The 20,786-nt window shown below is 41.0% G+C and overlaps 1 protein-coding gene across 2 annotated transcripts in view; it reads left to right on the top strand.

The window, feature by feature from the left end:
* Positions 1–936: 936 nt before the first annotated feature.
* The window catches only part of LOC308085658 (ammonium transporter Rh type C 2-like), a 212,258-nt gene continuing 192,408 nt past the window's right edge, over positions 937–20,786 (top strand). Inside the window, exons 1-11 of one of the 2 annotated variants that reach the window (XR_013933202.1) lie at positions 937–1,237; positions 2,635–2,827; positions 3,165–3,315; positions 3,453–3,600; positions 4,110–4,276; positions 5,005–5,142; positions 5,652–5,788; positions 6,363–6,487; positions 7,723–7,796; positions 7,905–7,984; positions 8,130–8,264. Coding sequence is in view for 1 of the 2 variants with exons in the window: in XM_080428897.1 (XP_080285023.1) it covers positions 997–1,237; positions 2,635–2,827; positions 3,165–3,315; positions 3,453–3,600; positions 4,110–4,276; positions 5,005–5,142; positions 5,652–5,788; positions 6,363–6,487; positions 7,723–7,796; positions 7,905–7,984; positions 8,130–8,163 (1,488 nt within the window). In the remaining variant the exon portion in view is untranslated. Of the gene's footprint in view, positions 1,238–2,634; positions 2,828–3,164; positions 3,316–3,452; positions 3,601–4,109; positions 4,277–5,004; positions 5,143–5,651; positions 5,789–6,362; positions 6,488–7,722; positions 7,797–7,904; positions 7,985–8,129; positions 9,238–20,786 lie in introns of those variants that run through there. The other variant, XM_080428897.1, reaches the window with a different exon arrangement.

Here is a 20,786-nt window from a genome sequence, read left to right on the forward strand (position 1 = left end):
TGAGGCATCTACACAGTGCCATATACCGTTTCTGGCTCGGCAGTATCGCGATATTTGGTTGGCACTTTTGCACGTTTAGAAACACAACAGAAAACAATATGTCTTCTTTTATTTTCCTGGACCGAGTATTTTACAAATATGGTTCTCAATGGTTCAGAAATAATGTTTGTTCATAAGCTGGTCCACTTGGCCCTCATTGACTGCAATGCATTCCATCGACCTCCCCGGCTGCAGTTTGCCTCCCAGTGCAACAAATCTGCCAGCTGGAATTGCTGGATAGAGAAAATGATGTAGACGACCGTATCTTCTTTTATAAAATACCACTTGCCAGATGATGCAAATCATTTGTTTTCAGAAGCAATGCTAATGATCCTCCCTCTGGTGCCAGCTTGCTCAGACCAAACCCAGTTTCAGATGATGCCACATGTAAAGTGGCTCTGTAGCCAATACTTCCACTGGCAGTAGATTGCTAAAGAGCAAAGAAACCATACAATCAGGCACATGATCGAGCTGGCCAAAGCAAAGAATTATAATTGGGAAACGCTAATAACCCCCAAATGTCCCCCTGCCCCGACAGACCCCCCAGTTTTATCACAAAATAAAATGGAAAAAGTAATAAACTATACAATTAATGGTCATTATCAAAGGCAAACCGTTATCAGATTTGATACAAATATAATCCCATCTAAAACTAATGTCATGTAAAATGACACGTGGCCAGTTGTGTTGTTGTATCCGTAGTATGTGACAGTGTGCTATGTAAATCACGTGTGTTTCCTGTCGCATGTGCTACGGCACATGTTTTAAGAATGTTACCTTCAGGGGCTAACCCTGGGTCAGGAGGAATGAACGTGTACTGTACGAGTGCAGTAAGGTGGTGCTCTAAGTGGACACGCCTCCCCAAAGGCCCATATATACCTGTGATGCTTGCAAGTCTCAGAAACAAAGGCAGACTGAGAACTGATCAGAGCATCATTCATCTTCAGAGGCAGAACCATGGGGAACTGTGTTCAGGGAACGAAGGACTTCTTTCTTTCTTTCTTCTGCGGGCAGAAAAACACCAATGTGCGGATCAGTTTGCCAGCAGTGGCAATGGTATGGCAACTTGCCATGATCATCCTGTTTGGAGTCTTCATCCGTTATGATGATGAATCGGACACAGGAAAATGGATTGAACACAAAAAACATTTCAACATTACCAGCGACATCGAAAATGACTTCTACTTCAGATATCCAAGTAAGTATGGATTAAGAAAGGTCAATTGTATTTTTTTTGGGTATATTTTGCATTAATTTGCTGGACATACAATAGATTTTTATTTATTTATTTAACCTTTATTTAACCAGGATAGGGACTAAAAATACATTTTTCAAAGGAAACCTGGCCAAGACAGACAGCAGCATAATTAAAAACACAGTTACAGACAAGAACACACAAAAGCATACAAAATTTTAGAAATTCACATTTCAAAAGACATTTCTAGCAGTCCATTTTATAAACAGATGTAGTATAAATTAAAAACATTGAAATTGGCATATTAAGGAATCCGAATCTTATTCTTATATTTTGTATTTAAAAGCATTATCTAAATAGTACTTTAGTGAATTTCAAGTTATTCTGCAACATATTCCATGCCTATACCTCATCTCACCTCCAGTGATATTTTAAAGTGGAAATCCATTATAAAACAGAACATACTTACTTAACCCATTTCCAGTGATTTCAATTGTATGAATATTCACTATTGTATTACAACCTACACCACAAGAGTCCAGTTTTTGTTGACCTAGGTCATCTCTTGATCTTTTGAGTTGGCACTGAATATGAACCTCATTTTCAGCATGCATATGCTGCTTGTTTGAACAGTCAAACACAGTTTATTTTATTGTATGCCTTCCTTGGCAGTTTTGTACAATACAATGACATTGTGTACTGTGAGAGAGTATTGCTTTCATTTCACTGACAAGTTAATGATGACCATAGAGAACATAAATTGTTATGTAGATTGTTATCTAATGAGCAGCTGAACTGTTGTTGACTTAAGGCAAATGGAATGATACTTTGTTTCAAAATCGAAAGTTGCCTTGGGCTTGCTTCCACATAATGCAAAAATATCAGCTTCGCATTAAGTTTCAAACCCATTTGATTGTTATAAATTATTTAGAGATCTTGTAATTTATTTGAACCCCTATTCCAATTTGTATTAGATTACCACAATTTCACATTCATTGAATTGTTACTATGTACATGCACTGGGAGGATATATTAATTAATTAATTTAGGAAGACTTTCGTTGAAGTAGGCTACATATTTTGAATGGTTGCTGAACCCATGTGGATATAAGTGATGTTTTTCACTAATAGACCCTTTCCATTGCAGGGTAAACACAGATACAGATAATAACATAATTAACAATAATTGATACACATTGTACGTTCAATGTAGGTGCACCCAAGACTTGAGAATAGTCAACAGTTATCAATGCTTTCTAACTGGTACACCTGAATTGAACATACCAACAATACATTTTCTTAGCTTTAGCTCCCTGCTAGACACATCTGTGAAAAGGATAATCTTACCACAGTTGTGACTCATACCTCATATAAATGAACCATAATACTCTTTGTTTCCAGGCTTCCAGGACGTCCATGTCATGATCTTTGTTGGCTTCGGCTTCCTCATGACTTTTCTGAAACGCTACAGCTTCGGCGCTGTGGGGTTCAACTTTCTGATTGCAGCTTTTGGTATCCAGTGGGCTCTTCTTATGCAAGGCTGGTTTCATTCTCTCGACCACGAAACAGGAAAGATCTACATCGGAGTTGAGAGGTAAAAGCTTTCCTAGAAAACAGAACAGTGCAGTCATGCTATAAATCTGTCAACATGAGTTTATTAGTTTAACTTGGTTATATAACAAGTATGAACATACTGTAGTTATGTAACATAGATGGTTCATTCATCACCCCTGTCACTCTTGAGTACACGTCTGTGTTTTTCCTTTGTTGTACCTCTCTTACCGGTTCTTCTCATACTTTCGTCTTCTTAAAAAGATTAAGATCTATAGTACAAGTTAGTCTGCTCAATGTCTAACAGTGACTTGCTCAGCATTAAATCATATATCTTGTCCTCTCCCCACCCCACCCCACCCCACCCCACCCCCATCCAGTCTCATCAATGCAGATTTCTGTGTAGCTGGCTGTCTGATAGCCTACGGCGCCTGCCTGGGAAAAGTCAGTCCAGTGCAGCTATTGGTTCTTACCCTATTTGGTGTCACGCTGTTTGCTGTGGAAGAGTACATTATCCTCAGCCTCCTACATGTGAGTCCCACGGAATACACAGCACAGAGGGACCCAAAGAATGCGTTTTCCAATGGGCAGTTATCTCCTGAAACAGTCATGTTATCTATTGATTAATGCAAATATTGAGATTCTAAAATAATTATATTCATGTACAGTGCAGAGATGCTGGTGGCTCCATGATTATTCATTGCTTCGGAGGGTATTACGGGTTGGCCATCTCCTGGGTCCTCTACCGACCAAAACTACACCAGAGCAGCGGCCGCAATGGTTCTCTCTACCACTCTGATGTGTTTGCCATGATTGGTGAGTTGGAAATGTCTGACTATGCCAGTTGCACCAACAAACACAATCAGTCTTGTTTATAGGTGGGCAGCTGGCAGGGGAGGGTGATCTCTGTCGCTGCACTATGACTTCTGCAAGTCGGGCACCCGTTCAGCAGGGAGTGGAACTGGAAGGGGTAGCGTGTTCCTCTACAAATGTTATGTCCTCCCTGTGAAAGTCTCACAGTCAGGTGAAAAGCAATGGCTGGCAACTCCATGTGTACCAGAGGAGACATGTGGGTAATTACACCCTCCTCAAGACCAACAAGTAGGAGTTGGCAGTGATAGGGATTACTAAAATTGCGTATAAAATGTAAAACAAAAACAAGACAAAAAAACAACAGTTGATTAAAAAACATAAGCTGTTTCTTTGTTTTTCTATATTCAACATGTTGTCAGAGTCTCTTTGTAATGTGCTGTGCGTGTGTGTGTGTTAATACAATGATTGCAATGAATGATGACAGAATCCTATTGTCCTAATGAACCTCACAGGCACACTGTTTCTGTGGATGTTCTGGCCCAGTTTCAACGGTGCTATCACAGACCATGGTGATGGACAGCACAGGACAGCAATTAACACCTACCTGGCCCTGGCCTCCTGTGTTCTTACCACTGTGTCCATCTCCAGCGTGTCCCAGAAGGGGGGCAAACTTGATATGGTAACAAACAACTAAGAACTACTCATATTTAACCACTTTCAACCTGGGGTCCCTGTTTTGGGCACAGGCAAACATTCTACAAAGATTTCTAAAATGTTTCAAAAATTTTCAAACATTTTCAAACATTTTCAAACATTTCCAAAACAAAAACAGTGAACATAGCCAATCTGCTCTTTCCACTATTTTGAAAGTTGTTTCATATAATTGGTCCTCACTAATGCTCATTATAAAATGGCACCAATTTTTGTCCACTCACTCTGTGAGTAGACATTTTTGTCTACTCAGACCTGCCTACCAGTGACATCATCACTGGGGAATCCAAGCTAAGAGAAACTCGAACGTTAGCATGTTATAATAGAAGCCATTGTTCTTGCATTAATAAAATATAAAATGAGAATGTTTAAATCTAGTTTCAAATGACCAAACATGTCTACCGATGATGTCACTGGTAGGCGTGTTTCTGAACTGTCCACGTTCCTCCTCTAAGACACAGACCGAGTAGACAAAAACTGGTACCACATTATTATGATCATTAGTGAGGACCAATTATACGAAGAAAATGGGTGAAGAGGTCCCTTAAGTGGTTAAAAGCAGAAGTTTTATTAAATAAAATGAGAAGAACAATCAATGATCATACAGATGAAATGTAATCTGCAGACTGGTGCTTCTGACTATCTGAGGCATGTGTTTTTTGTCAATCCCCTGACTGACATGCTTGTTTGTGACAGGTACATATCCAGAATGCTACCCTGGCAGGTGGTGTTGCCATGGGAACATCAGCTGAGTTCATGATCACTCCATATGGGGCACTAATTGTGGGCTTCTGCTGTGGCATCATCTCCACCTTCGGCTACATTGTTGTCACTGTAAGCATGCAAAATATTCATTTGATTATGTCATGTGAAACCAAGCACAGGATTGTCTGTTGACTACCCTCAGTATACACAGTCAAATCCTCTGTGTTAATTTCACCACCAAGAGAGTACAAATGGAACATGGCATTTGCTTTCATTTGTAATCACTTTGGAATTAAATGAACACTATGTAATTTACAGTGTAGCAGAGTGAATTAAATTAATGCAATCTGACTTCAAGAAGGAAAGGAATACTTATTTTGGAAGTCACCAGTGCCTAGAGTAGTGTCCCTGGGTGCTGTGTTGGTTAAACAAACTATAGAAATACAAATTTGATTGCACAGAAAAAGTTGGTAATTCCTCTGTGACTGTTTTCTTTGTTCTTATTTTCTTTTTGAAAGTGGGAGTGAGTAGTGTCAAATCGTTCTGCTATGTGCTTAGCTTTCTCCATGTCATTTTGACAAAAGGCCTCGCATGACAAGTAGATAACAAACAACCCCCTGTCTCTCCCTGCCTCCCAGCCATTTATGGAGAAATACTTGAAGATCCAAGATACTTGTGGCGTCCACAACCTGCACGCCGTACCAGGGATGCTGGGAGGGTTTGTTGGAGCCATTGTTGCTGCAGCTGCCACTGAAGCGGTCTATACAAGGGAGGGGTGAGTGGAAACACACACACACACACACACACACACACACACACACACACACACACACACACACACACACACACACACACACACACACACACACACACGCATGCATGCCTACGCCCACGCACGTGTGCACACACACACACACACACACACACACACACACACACACACACACACACACACACACACACAGGTGTGTCTCAAAGTGGAAACCCATAACATGGTCTGTTTTATCTTCATAAACAATCAGAAGTACACATCTCTCCATCAGTAAACTGAGACACTGATGTCACGGTCCAGTGACCAGGCTTTGTTTCTCTTCCATGAGACAGCTGAATTTAAACACTATCTCCTCAGCAGTGTTTATCACATTTAATCACTTTTAGTCATCAAGAACATGTTTTAGGGATTTAAGTCACCGTTTGACCATAACAGAATAATTGTTTTAATGCAGTATCATTGTAAATAAATGGCCCTTTCGCTTTCTTAAAATGATCAAAATGGAATTCAGATTGAAAATGAAGTGTAATCTGATCTCGCAGGAAACATAACATTAGAAATGCCTCATTCTTCACAGGTTGGTCAACACATTTGATTTTGAAGGGGACTTTGCAGACAGAACTGTGGGGATGCAGGGTGGCTTCCAAGCTGCTGGGACATGTGTGGCAATTGTATTTGGAATTGGTGGAGGAGCTCTCGTTGGTAAGTTTGGACAGTATACTGTACGTTAATATCTGAACCAAAATACTATTTCCTTGTCATGTCAAGTGGTCTGTGTGTCTCGTGGACTGACAATAAGAAGATTCATAATCATATGTATTCATAGAGATATTTTAGTTATTTAAAAAAAGAAAGAAAATAAAGCTCTATAAAAATAATGACAACATAGTATAGGTTTGCCATTGTGGAAGTAAAGACAATACAACAATGACAATTGTCAATTGGAATTTGGCATGATCACCTTGGCACACCAACCAACACCCATCATTATTTTTTATTAGCTGCAGCTGAGTTACTGACATCACAGAACTGCAAAGTCAGTTATTTTTAACTATAAAATGACTCATAACTCATAACCTTGGCTAAGGTTCAGTTATTTCCCCTTTTTAACAGTACATTTCCTTTATCTGACACTTACTGTTGGTAAATGTGCCTTTTTTTTTTAGAAGTGGTTGTGATTATATTTAAACGGTGTGAGAAGCTTCTTTGGTTTTATAGACTAGGACTAAGACTAATGCTGCATCCACACTAGCGGTGACAAAGCAACAGGCTTCAAGTCATTTTCAATAGAAGCCAGCATCATGAAGCTACAGATGCTCGACACTCTCAAGGCAAACCAGACAACTCTTACACAATCTTCAAATACTACAGAGAGTCTGTACTTCGGCCTCCTAAAAGTTTGGCCCTGGAAGCTGTCATCTATTTGTCATTTCCATTCATTGAAACATATTTTTTAAATATCTTTAAAATATCTTTTTGAATTTCCATTTCTGCTTAGCAGCAAGCTAGATAGGCTTTGACTAACAAATCAGAGCTGGCTTTAACTGTTTTTCAGCCCTCCAATGGCACAGTGAAGCATCAATCAATCTAATGTTTTTGTTTCACCACTTACACCCCTCTTCTCTCTCCCCACAATTCCTGTTCCATTCTGTAACTAGAAGAAAACCATATATTTTCCGTTAACCAGTTCCCTATGCTATTTAAGCCGACCCTTTTCATACAGGCAGTGCGCTTCAGAAAAATACTTAATCGGCAGCAATGTAGCTGGCCACGTTTGGCTGTTTTGGAGCTTTAGTCACTGCTAGTGTGAACACAGCATGAATCTATTTGCTGCTTTTTCACATAAAAACAGCTGCATTTATAATTTTATCAAGCTCAAGGTCTTAAAATTGAGAAGATTTAGTGTGATAATAACATCCATCCTTCTGTCTTCACAGGCTTGATCCTGAGGTTGCCCTTCTGGGGAGACCCTGCTGATGACAACTGCTTTGATGATGAGGTTTACTGGGAGGTCAGTGCTATTCGGTGTCTTACCACTAGATGACAGTATTGCCCTATTTAACTGAAAAGCTACAGTATGTTTCTTGTCAATGTTCTGATCAAGTGTGTTTCTCCTCAGCTTCCTGAAGAGGAGGAGTCTCAGTCTATCCCCCCTGTTCTGGAATACAACAACCATATGATACACAAGCAACAGGAAATGTAGGTCCTGCTTTTCCCCAGCACAGAAACATCTATTATCTTATTATTATATTTTATCTTATTATTTTGATGATTATAACCCTGTTATTACATGGTCATCTTTTTATTTGAACTCTAATACATTTTAAACACTTCTCTTCTACAGGTCTGAGTCCAATTTCTCTGTGGATCAAAGCTAGAGCATGCTGGAAACAGCCCTGAAGAATGAAGGACCCTCCCTGATAATGAAGGCAATTCATACAAGCACAGTTGTTTGATTTTCCTGTGAAGTATGATGGTTTATAACATTGTTGCCTCAAATCATTTATACTTTAAACTCTTTTCTTATTCAATTATTAGAAGCCCATGACAGTGGTGAGTCAGCGCAAAATAGGCTATATTGCCATTTTCTATAACAGAAAAAAGTTTATGACAATGTGAGGAATTATATGAATTCCCATCAAGATATAAGATATCAGATCCACATTACGCATAAAATGGTACTGTCCTTACTGTACATTGGCGGTACGTCTTAACAAGGTCATCTGTAGAGAGGCAGGGAATCCATAATCCTTGTGAATGTAATATAAGTTGTGGTTATAACTCCACTACACAGAGGAATGAGTTACTATGTTGTATGTTATCTTAAAATGCTTCACAACTTAAATCTTTGCCTTAAGAAATTCATATTTTTTAGATTAGAATTCAATGACACTGTAATATACTTTGATGTTGTGACTTATAGTCACCATGGATGTTGTATTATATTTAAAATCTCTATATATATATATTTCTTTTCTCCTTTTTTTTATGTAAGTGTTGTTTGTGGACACATCTATTGGACTTTAGTTTGTGTAACAAACAAGGCATCATGAATAGGATGGGAGTGCCTTTTGAGGTCGTATTTTCCAATTGATTTCCTTGCATAATTTATATGGGAGAAGTAATTATAGTATTTAAACAAAGAGTTAATGGTATTGAAGATCTTAAATAGTTATACATAACTCTGTGTACAGTACATACAATATATCTCTCTGTCCTATTAAGGAAGTTTTGTTGCCATAAATATGACACGTTTTATGTACTGTTGAATGTGTGAATATCTGTTTGTCTAGATGAAATGTATCAAACAGAATGATGAATGAATGACGAATATTTTCTGTATCTTCTTATTGTTCTTTGTTTTGGACTATGAAGAAGCTTTGTAAATACAATTTACAATATTATGTGTCTTGAAATATCACTGTGACTTCAATAAAGGTGCTTCAAAACTGTATGATTTGAGGCTGTGCGTTTATACAGTAGACCACACGTTTGACTGACAGACCTATACGATTCTGGTAGGCTAGATGAGCATATGTGTGGGTGTGGATAGCTAAAAGAGAGGGGCTGAACTAGTCTGGGGCTCTGGGTCCATGTGGTCAATGGTCATCAGACTTGATACCCTCGGGGCAAACCTCCCCACTCCTTCCATTCTGATGGTAATGAAGGCCAGACAGGGTCATTTCCTGACCAAACACTGTGACACTGATGAACTCTAAACGCACTGTGTGGACATTGGCTTTATGCTGGCATGATAGGTTTGCTGGTGGCTGGAGTTTTATTGAGTGAAGAGGCCTCAATGACTGGAAGGGTTAAATGAGTTAACCAGGAGGTTACAACTTCAGGGTCAAATACTTCAGAGAATCTTGTCATTAAGACGAGAGTTGCAGTGAAAAAAAAAAGTGCACTACCCTTTTCTGTGAGTGTCATACAAATATATTTTAGTGACATACTGTATAGAAACAAATGATGAGCCAGAGTAGTTGACAGGTTTGCCGAGGCTTGATTACAGGATGAGTAATAGGGAAGCTATGACACCTCATCTTCAACATACATACATACAGTAGAAACATTTTTACAGCGCATGGATAGAATAGTGGTAAAGTAGCTGCCCGCCAGTCTGGGGGTCTGGAGTCTGAGGTTTCAAATCTCTCGCGGTGCAGCCGGCCTTGTCGAGCGTCTGTACAAACACAATTGGCCCGTGTTCGGGGGAAGGAAGCAGGGCGGGGAGGGTGACATTTGTCACTACACCTACTCCTACGGACTGGAGCAGCACCTGTCAGTGGGGGTTGTTGGGCGGGAGGAGTAGGACGAAGTCTCTACGTCCTCCTGGTGGGGGCTCCTCACTGGAAGGTGAGCCTAGCCTTTTTTTTCATAAATCAGTGCTATTGAACACCCTTTACGTCTGTGTGTTGGTTAAAAAAATATTGAACCAATGAAAAGTATTAGGAGGTTTTGTTCGTCATTGATAAGAACAGCTGAATGGACCTCCATGCTCACAATTAGGTTGGAGGTCAAAAGGGTGTGGAGCCTGGAGTCAGCAAAACCAGCTAACCCCCTTTGGTGGAGTTAGCTGGTTTAGCAGAAAGTTTGAGGATCCAATGGAGTTAGCTGTTTTTTTTTTTACCTCAAACCCAATTGTGAGCTTGGAGGTCCATTCAGCTGTTCTTATCAATGATGAACAAAACCTCCTAACTAGTTTTTTTCAATTCCTGAAACATGAAGATTTTGGTGGTTTCCAGGCTAAAGGTGAGCCAGTATAGGATACAACAGCAGTGACAACACATAAATAACGACTAAATTGGGGAGAAAAAGGGGGGAAAATTATAATTCTGCAGTACATAATGTGAGAATATTATTGTACAAGAGGTTCGTGGCCTTCACACCTACGTCGCACCACCGATCCGACCGATATGCCCATATATGGAGATCTCTGATGTCATCAGTATGCCCTATGGGGGCATGTAACAGGCATAGAGTTAAAAAATAATAGAGAGGGGACCAGAAATCTCCTCCCATCCACTTGCATTGAGTTGCTCACCCAGCGCATGGGCCTAAATCACCCCTTCTTCCGGGTTGGAAATTTGGTGGGCGCGGCCTATCATGGGCCCAATTCGTCACAGATGTGACGCGTTTTGCGTCACAGAAGCGCGCAGCCCCGTGCGCAAGCACGTGCGCACGCTCGTGAGTCGAACCCATTGGTCGAAACCGTTTTCGCTCGTTCATGTTGAGGCCCCAGGCCTGCAGTACCATGAATGGCCAGCATGTCCATTTGGCTTCAATGAAACCACTGGGTTCTGGGGGCTTGGTAACAGGGTTATGTATGAGTCATAGTGATGGGCCGCAGGCCGCGGCCTCTATATATGGTTATGTCTGAGTCATAGGTCCACCCGCCCGCCAGCCCTCCCATTAGTCAATTTTAACATAGGATATCTGAGAGTTTTTGCCCTGGTAATGGCCGACCTCTAAAAGGAAGGCTATGTTGGTGGGTCCATTCACAACTATGATCCCAAACAACATATCTCAAAAACTGCTGGATGGATTGTCATGGAATTATCTGTGCACCTTTTAGTTTAGTTTAGTTTAACTTATTTCGATTCACATCAACAGTATCACAAAATGTACCACACTGTAATCCAATAATTCATTTTGGTTGATCGAAAAGGCATAGGCTGAAGCTCAAAGCTTCATGAACCACAGGGAAAGGGGATAGGGTTGGTTAGAGTGAGGGGGAGAGAACTTCAGAACACAGTGGTTCCCAAATGGTGAGCCAGGCACACTGGTGTGCCATGAGACAAGTGTACCATGGGATTTTGGGACAACCACACATTATTGCAATAACTATTTTTTTTTACTAATTTATATATTGTGTGCACTCGTTTCCCAATACTGAGGCAAATTCTATACCCTGAAAATATATATATTTTAACCACTTTCAACTTGGCAAACCTATTTTGGGTATGTCGTCATTAGGCTATAGGTGAAATATTTTAATTGCATGTATTTTATTTTAGTTATTTCCCCCCCACTAATTCTCAATCTTCAAAAATAGTGAAAATAGCAGATGTACAAGCTTTCAATACATTGCATCGCAGCATGTTGTGAGCTTGTAGATCTGCTATTCCCACAATGAATCCAGATGTGCCTTGAGATTTTGACTTGCACGTTGGTGTGCCTAAAAAGTTTGAAAACCACTGATGAGTTATACTTTTTTGATCCCTGTGGGGATCCTTTGCATTTAACCCATACTAACCCTTACTACTATATCAGTGTAAAAATGTACCACTTTTTATACTTTCGGAGTTAAATGAATACTCCAGATTTCACTGTGGATGGAAGACAGGCAGGGAGTGCTAATCCCACTCTTTATCTCCCCTGAAAAGACCTGATGTTAAAAGGAGAGTGGACACAGCTCCTCTCATGAATCATATGACCCCTGGGAGTGTGTTTGTGAAACCACTTGGGCCGCTATTGTCCCCCTGGGACTGGCCTCATCTGAAAAGCTGCCGAATGCCTGTAATCAGATTAAAGGTTGAAGGGACAGGGAGGAGGGATTTTCTAGGAATGGGGACGAGATTGTGGAAGTTCTCTAATCAGTACCTGCTATTGAAGTGCAGAAGAGAGGCTAAATAACGCAGCAGGGGACCAAGCCACAGGGACAAATTGGCCTATTGTTGAGCGGGTGCGATGGGGTGGGTTGCACAGGGAATATAATCAGTGAGGTTAGAGTGGAGTAGAATTTGTGGAATGGGCAAAGTAGGAGAACTGAAGAACTCCTAAAGGTGGCGGCCCTCTGCCCTCCTGCCTCGGCAATTATATCACCTTTGTGAGCTGATTGGAACAGGCTGCCGAATCCATCTGGGCTGATCAATGTGTGTAGCATCCACCATTTTCTCACCAGCCAGAGGCTTTTCTGGTCCAAAACAGACTTATAAACATGCCCCATCAGAAAGCACCCTCCCCGTCCAGGGGCCCATTACCAGTGTTTTGCAAAGACCACTTCACAATCAGGTTTTGTTCTCCTTGGAACACAGAGGATGTAGATGTCCAGTGTTCATGGTGAGGGGTGATCTCATTTTGTCAAAAGATTAAATATGGAAAAAGACCATAGGTCTCTGTTGCCTTTGTGAGAGATTTGAAATTGAAAGAAAGAAAAATAAACAAAGGGAAATTAAGTGAGAGTGAAAGGGTGGATAGAGAGGATATCATCACCATCTAACCAGCATGGTTAACAATCTTGTAGTGTTAGAGCTTGTAGTGTAATATCACAAATAGGATGTCCTGCTGATTTAGCTGCATTTCCCCTACACTTCTGTCATGGTCACTCATCAAATGTCCATTGACAGAACACTAGGCATTATCAGAGGCCAATCAACCCTTTTTATCCACTTGACAAGAGTCCATTTGTTGAGGTCAGAGGGGTAAGTCTCAGGGGGGTATGACCCCTGTACTAACATTGGTAAAGAGAACCAGAAAAATCCCTATTCATAACAAGGGGAGCTTTGATAGGAGCACAAAGGGCACAGGATCCTTGCCAGAGTGAAATAGGTAGAAATCAGAGCAGCTTTAGAACATGTGAGAATGATCACAACTGAATGGTTTAGCCAATTAAGGTGCTCCACCTGCATCTGGCCTCCAATTAGAGCAAGCTAATTGATAAATAACCATTGAAAACAATACAACACATATATAATTGCTTGCTTAAACTGAAGCTTGGACCTATCATAGCAAAATTACAAGTTGGCAGAAGGCCTCTACTGGCTTCTTATGGTCAGAATTAATGTGTAAAAATGTAAGATGTGATGATAAATCAGCAAAACTTCCTATCCTATTTTCTTACTGTGGTATCATTGGCACAATTTAATAATATGGAAACATGAATTTAAAACATGATGCTATTTTTTTTATTATTCATGCGCTGAATTAAATTATATAAATGTTTTAACTAAATCACTCCCATGCATGGATACATTATTTGTGTGAATAGGATTTTAGATCACCAATACCCCAGAGCATTTGACAATATCTTAGACTATAATACTATGTTACTATGTTATTTTTCAGTTCAGGCAGATAATCAGATAATCCTGACCCTTTTATATAACTATATTGCTCTAAACCACATTTTCATTTTTCACTTTAACTTGTGTGTGTAACAGTGTGTAGTTTGTTTTCCTGTGAAGTAAAAAAAGAAAAGTGCACAGGGGTACAAACAGCTAGTAAGCAACGTAGCTGCAGCCAATAAAATGAATGAGTGTGTTTAATATGGGTGTACCAATGTATAAATCTAATACACCCATTATTCATTTTATGAGCTGCAGTTGCATACATCACAGTATACTGTAAGGTCAAACTTAGGGCATGGTCTCACATATGAGTCTGAAGGGGAGTTGGTGTATTTCATTTGACTTATGTTGGAGTGGTTGGCTCACTGAAAGAAAACAAAGGTTACAAAGGTAACCATGGTTATGTGACCCGGTTGGATCACTCCAATGTGGGTACCTCTCTGCTGCAGAGTGATACCCACATTGGAGCTGGAGTGATCCAATGAGGGGAAACATAACTACAACTGCAAGTGAAACGCCTCCCAAGTGAGGTCAGCCACGCGTTTCTTTCCTATTGGTTGACACCAATGTTGAATGTGATGTGTCAACGTGCTGCAACAGGAAGTTCCACACCTTCGCTCCTATAGAATGGAAGTGAGCGGGTGTTTCTGATGCATATTATGTGTGACCATGCCCATACTCTAGTCTAGTCTATGCAGCCTGCCATGTTAAAACAAACTACAAAATCAGCCTAGGGTTTCATGCCTCTTTAGGAGCTGAGCTAGTCTGTAACCTCTCTTGAATTATTATTTTTTCTTCTCTGCCCAAAAGCCATCATTATTCAGTCAGAGCAGACAAGCTGCTGCTTCGCAGAACCTTTTTTGGTTCTCTGTGGCAAAGGAAAACTGATGAGTCATGATCTTATCCTCCAAGCACCTGGGCCTTTTATTTCTTTCAGCCAAGTTAAAGATGGAGTGCCATGATATTTTTCAACCCTAAAACCTGATCATAAGGTATTATTATTATGTAAGGATTTTTTTCAACAAAAAGAAAGTGTACAGTAAGTGTTAAAATGTTGTTTTTATGTAGACACACCCACCAGTTCATTAAGTATACCTGGTTCTCACCTTAGCACCTCCTCCACCACCTTAGCACCACCCACCTGTCCTAGTCCCTCCTCCTCCTCATGCCCACACCTGTTGTGTTATGATAATGAGGGGGAGGGTATGGCTTTGTGATGTCACTAAAGCGCTGTTTCTCTATTGGCACGTTTGACCCTCAAGGTTTCAGCCTCCAGGAAGAAACTCCAAATAGTCAGAGAAGACATAAAACACCATAAAAACACCACCGGGGGGCTTAATGAAGTTCTATCAACCTCATAGACACATGAAAAACAGAAAAAGTGCAAAAACATGGCACCAGCTCTTTAAGGGCATACATACTTGGAGTGATTGTAGTGAGGGACTGCAGGGTTCCTCATGGTACCTCTGTCTCTCATTTGTGAAATGGAGTTGGAACACTGTTTGCTCAGAAGGGAAGAGCACGCTTGATACTGTAACTACAGGTATAACATTACAAACTCATCTGATAACATCTACTCCGCTGCAAAACCGATCACTCAACTCCTTTCCTGCTCACCTGACTTCAATCTCACCTGATAATTCGTTCCCCATTCATCTGACTTCTAACTCACCTGATGACGTCAACTCCTCCCCCGTTCACGTGCAGCCAATCTATCTTGCTAATCAGAGGTATGTACCTTGCCATACCTGTGATTTGTGCTTTGTATCTCACATTCTAAAATAGAGGCACTGTAGCACAGACTGTGGACTGTGCCTTGAATTACATAAAAGGTACATAGCTGATTTGAAGTCATGTTTCATGTCAGTCTACATGGGAAAAAACGTCGAAGTTTACATTTGCACTTCTGGTATAAATGCTGCCTTAAATTGTAGTATATCTACATATCTATAGAATGTGTGGTCAGACCATTGGGGCCAGAATGTGCAACACCCACAGTTGGGATGATTTCTTTTAAAGAGTGTTATGTGTGGCCTCTAAGAGACCGCTTTTGTCACACATGCATATTCATGACCACATGAATGCAGGTGCACAAGGGTTGACAAGGAGTGTATTTATATTTGGTGCGGGCCATCTTGCACACCTAAAAGCAGGTCTACAAGTTCACAACACCTGTAATGCGTGTCGCATGTGTTGTGATTTAAGTATAAATCACCCTGTGCGTCTGACTCTGAAGTCAAAGTCTCACAAAGCTTCACATGCTGCACTGGGTATACAAAGTACGAACACTGTCAACTTCTCTGTCTGGGATCATCCTCGCTCTCTGAACTCTGGGATCTTACAATTTTGCCTAATCCAAACCTTAACCCTATCCGTAACCTCACAAAAACTATACCTATTAACCTAACACTGATCTAACATCTGTTGAACTATTGGGACGTCGGTCTAACCTATGGGTGCTCTCTGACACTGACACCCAATATGCCGTGCCCCCTGCCTTCCAGAAAACCCCACTGTATAACCGTGTGTATCTTAAGGCCAGTCCACACCAATGCAACTAGTCGCAACTCCTTGCAAAAAAACTATTTAACGGCCAGTCCACACCAATGCAACTACTTGCAACTGCCATTGGGGATAATGGTTGCATGTAGTTGCATGTTTCAAGGGGTTGAGTCGCGAATCATTGGTGTGGACTATGGGGTTAGTCTTGAGTTACTGTAGGGTGCTGAAGGATCTGGGAAAAAGGCTACATCCTGTACTTTTTGCAGAATGGCCATGCAGCAAAAGTAAATTTCGGAAAGCTAGAGGGTCAGATGATCTAAGTACAATACATAAAAGCATCTCGGCATAGCTATTTTGGAGAAAGCGTAAAGTGCCTAAGAATTGTATACAAAGTAAAATGCATATGGACAGGGAGAGCGGCAGCGCATTTTGTCATGTAGGCCACTGGTTCTCAACGTCGGGTCTGGAGACCACCAGGGTCCTTGTGGGTTTGTTAGAATAACACTGAGGATTTTACACTGTAGATTGAGGTCCCATAGATAAAAATTCATACCAAATGGGGTCTGTGGCCTAATGCACATCAAACTGGATGTCCTTGAAATTCAAATCACTGGCATAGGCGACGCCATGTGTTCAATTGCATTGATGAAAATTGCATTGACTGACAGGGGGCAGTCATCTCACAGTGCAATGGAAGGAGGGAACGTCTGCGATGAGTGGAGGGAACAGGGAAAAGAAGGGGAGTGGGAAGATTCTCTAGGGAAGGGTGGGTGTTTGGGTGAAAAGCGACAGCATATGTATTGTTGAGAGGCCCTGACTCGCCACCCTGGAGAGCTCCCTGTTCCCACGGTCTGCTCAACAAACAAACGCATTCCCCCTCCACTTCTCCACCAACACCCCCCCCCGCCCTGCAACCCAGTGGTGATGTCATTAATTACCATCAAAATGAGTATGACAGCAAGCAAGGGTGCGTGCGTCTGCCAGCAAGTGTTTGTATGCGGGTATGTGTGTGTGTGTGTGTGTGTGTGTGTGTGTGTGTGTGTGTGTGTGTGTGTGTGTGTGTGTGTGTGTGTGTGTGTGTGTGTGTGTGTGTGTGTGTGTGTGTGTGTGTGTGTGTGTGTGTGTGTGTGTGTGTGTGTGTGTGTGTGTGTGTGTGAGAGAGAGAGAGAGAGAGAGACGCACACAGAGAGCGAGGAAGAGGGAGAGGGAGAGAGGGAGAGCGAGGGAGAACGAGAAAGAAAGAGACCATTGTCTGTTCTGAAATAAAGAAATGTCCACTGAACCATTGTAAAGGGGAAAGGCAGAAAAATGGACCAAATTCAGGGTTGTGTGAGTAAGAGCTAGGCTGTCACATCCTGTCAGAGTCCCACAAAACCTGACACGCACACATTGCCCTGCCTGGCCACAGAGACACACTGTGCTCCTGTGATTGTATGCTCTCCTCATGTAATTCAGCCTATTCCCTCCCAGGCATATATGGACTATTGTCTGTGTGTGTGTGTGTGTGTGTGTGTGTGTGTGTGTGTGTGTGTGTGTGTGTGTGTGTGTGTGTGTGTGTGTGTGTGTGTGTGTGTGTGTGTGTGTGTGTGTGTGTGTGTGTGTGTGAGTGTGTGTGGGGGGGGTCTGAGAGTGTGAATTATGTTCTTGTTTACCTGAGCAAACCAGTGATGACCTTTCCTGTTCTCTCTGTGAGAAGCCTGTTCAATGCATCTGTTGTTCTGTTTTCTGGAACGTTTAGGACATGACATGACATGAACCATTGTACATCCTTTCATTAGTGCAGTGTTTAGAAAAAACAAAAACAAATTGGTCTAATGTCTTTGTGCCATGGACAAAACCGTAGAACAAAATTATAGTCAGATGTGTGACCATGAATGCATAGAATTCCACATGATCTTCCCACAGATAATTGCAAGTGTTTTATCTCCAGGCTCTCAAATGAAATTGTGTTAATTAACCAAGTAAGCCCTATTATGTTGGATGACAAATAGTGAAAATAGCTGAATGCACAGTACAAGGTCACAAGACATTGCAATGAGACACGATGTGAGCTTATAGATGCTGTTTTTGCTATTTTTTTAAATGTTATTATAATTTACTTTTATATTTTGGGACATTATTTTGCCTATAATGACATGCATAAAATATGGATTCCAGGGTTAATGTGGTTAATCGCTCCAACAGGCAAAAACCAAAGAAAAAAACATGCATAAAGTGTGCTTTGTTCACCACAAGACTCTCGTCTCAGCTTATTCCTGAGGAGAGGTGGAAGGTTGCTGTCACTCCAAACCAGGCCTTCTTGCTTCAGGACCAGGCGCATCTCTTTCTTTAGTAAATGTTCATCTGTGCCTCCTCTTCCAAGGCTAACAGCTCCCATTGAACTGAAACAATGACCTGCATTGAATGCATGACGTCGGTTGGAAACCTTTTATTACTATTAAAAAAATTATAGTGAATAGTGAAAATAGTCAAAATAGCAGATCTGCAAGCTCACATCGTGCCGCTATAAAACGTATTGTGAGCTTGTAGATTGGCTATTTAAAAAAAATATGTTACACTGAAAAGGAACATTAACAATAACTTTAGAATCATAATTTTACAAAGTTATATTTTTCCTTCTGTTGATTTGTCATTCCAACTAGTGGAAGAACAGACAGGAGGTGGAAATGTCTAGAGGGAATTCTCTTATAAGAGATTATGGATTATTACCAGCAGATGGTGCCACAGTGACAGTGACCCAACTAACACCCTGTAGCTAAGGACACTTGGGACCCTGTTTTCTGAATTAGCATTTCTTATAGACATAGTCATATATTTACATTTATTTTGGCAGTCATTTTGGAAAAGAAAGTAACCTTAATTTGCATTTACACAAGGTATAAAAAGATAGGTTTGAATAAAAAAGGATGGTTTCATCACTTTCTTTCTTCCTTTTTTTCTTTCTTTCTTTCTTTCTTTCTTTCTTTCTTTCTTTCTGGCCAAAGGGTTAAAAACATCTCAAACCCAATCTCAACCGAGGACAAGACGGCCTATCTGGAGGAGGTGGCAGACCTGCCACAGTGATGCTAAAACAGCCTCTTTCTGAACATTGGAAAGACAAAATGAGATAATCATGGACTTCTGTAATCAGAAGCAGAGCATGCCTCTCCTGATCAATGAGCAACCATGCAGTGGACAGTTTCCTTAGGGGGTACAACAAGAGGACCTGACTTGGAGAATGCACACAGAGGCAAGGTGAGGCAACTCCTGTGCCACCTCAGGCAGCTAAGGAAATTCAAGGTCTCAGAGAAGGTTCTGAAATCTGTTACAACCCAGAGCATCCTGTCAGGGGCCATCTCTACTGTATGGTATGGAAAGCGCTCTTCCCAGGACCTGCAAGTGCTGTGGAGGGTGATGAGGTCAATTGACACAGCACAGGGAGCTCTATCCCAGCAGGACTTATACAACAACAGCAGGTGTTTGAGTAGAGCAATAATTATTATGAAGGACAAACACCATCCTAGTAATGGACTGTTTGTGATGTTACAAAATGGGAAATGCTGGAGGTGTTGACATGGTAAAAATAAATAAATTATAAATTATAAGAAGAAGAAGAAGAAGAAGAAGAAGAAGAAGAAGAAGAAGAAGAAGAAGAAGAAGAAGAAGAAGAAGAAGAAGAAGAAGAAGAAGAAGAAGAAGAAGAAGAAGAAGAAGAAGTAAATCTAAATAACAAAAGAAAAATAACAGGTCTCCGCCAGGTCAGGTAGGTTATTGTGGCCTCCTGGTGGCGCTATAATAGGCCAATGTGAAAAGGGTGCCATTTCTTATTAGGCCTTGCACGGCAATCGGACACTGCATTCATGGCTTGAGGCATTTTGTGCAAAAAAATGTTTTTGCTAAATTAGACCTGCTGGTGGCGCTATAACAGGCCAATGTTAAAAGGGTGGCATTTGTTCCTCAACATAGTGTGAAAGTGCCTGCAAAAGTTTGACCGCAATCCGACGGTGCGTTCATGATTTGCGGAATTTTGTTCAAAACAAGCCACTACTGCAAACTTTAGATGTCAATCTTAGCCAATGAGAATAGAATATGAAAAATCAAACACATCCGTCTTGATCACATGACTATGGAGATCATGTGTATCGATTTGCGTGAAATTTGGATAAAATCGGAAGGAGTAATACAAAAAAATGTGTTTTACGTAAGTCGGCCTCCTGGTGGCGCTATAAAAGGCAAATGTGAAAAATGCAGGGCAAAGGTTTTTCCTTGACCTCTAGGGAGTGCGCACACAAAGTTTTACACAGATCGGTGCAGTTATAGGTACAAACATGAATCGGCCTGTTATAGCGCCACCATGAGGCTGATTTGAAAATGTTCAAGTGCCATTTCTTCCTCGGCATAGTGGAAATATGCGCGCAAAATTTCACGGAAATTGCATGCTGTGTTCATGATTT

Source organism: Gymnoscopelus braueri, assembly GCF_963280865.1.
Source record: "Gymnoscopelus braueri genome assembly, chromosome: 1".
Lineage (NCBI taxonomy): Eukaryota > Metazoa > Chordata > Actinopteri > Myctophiformes > Myctophidae > Gymnoscopelus > Gymnoscopelus braueri.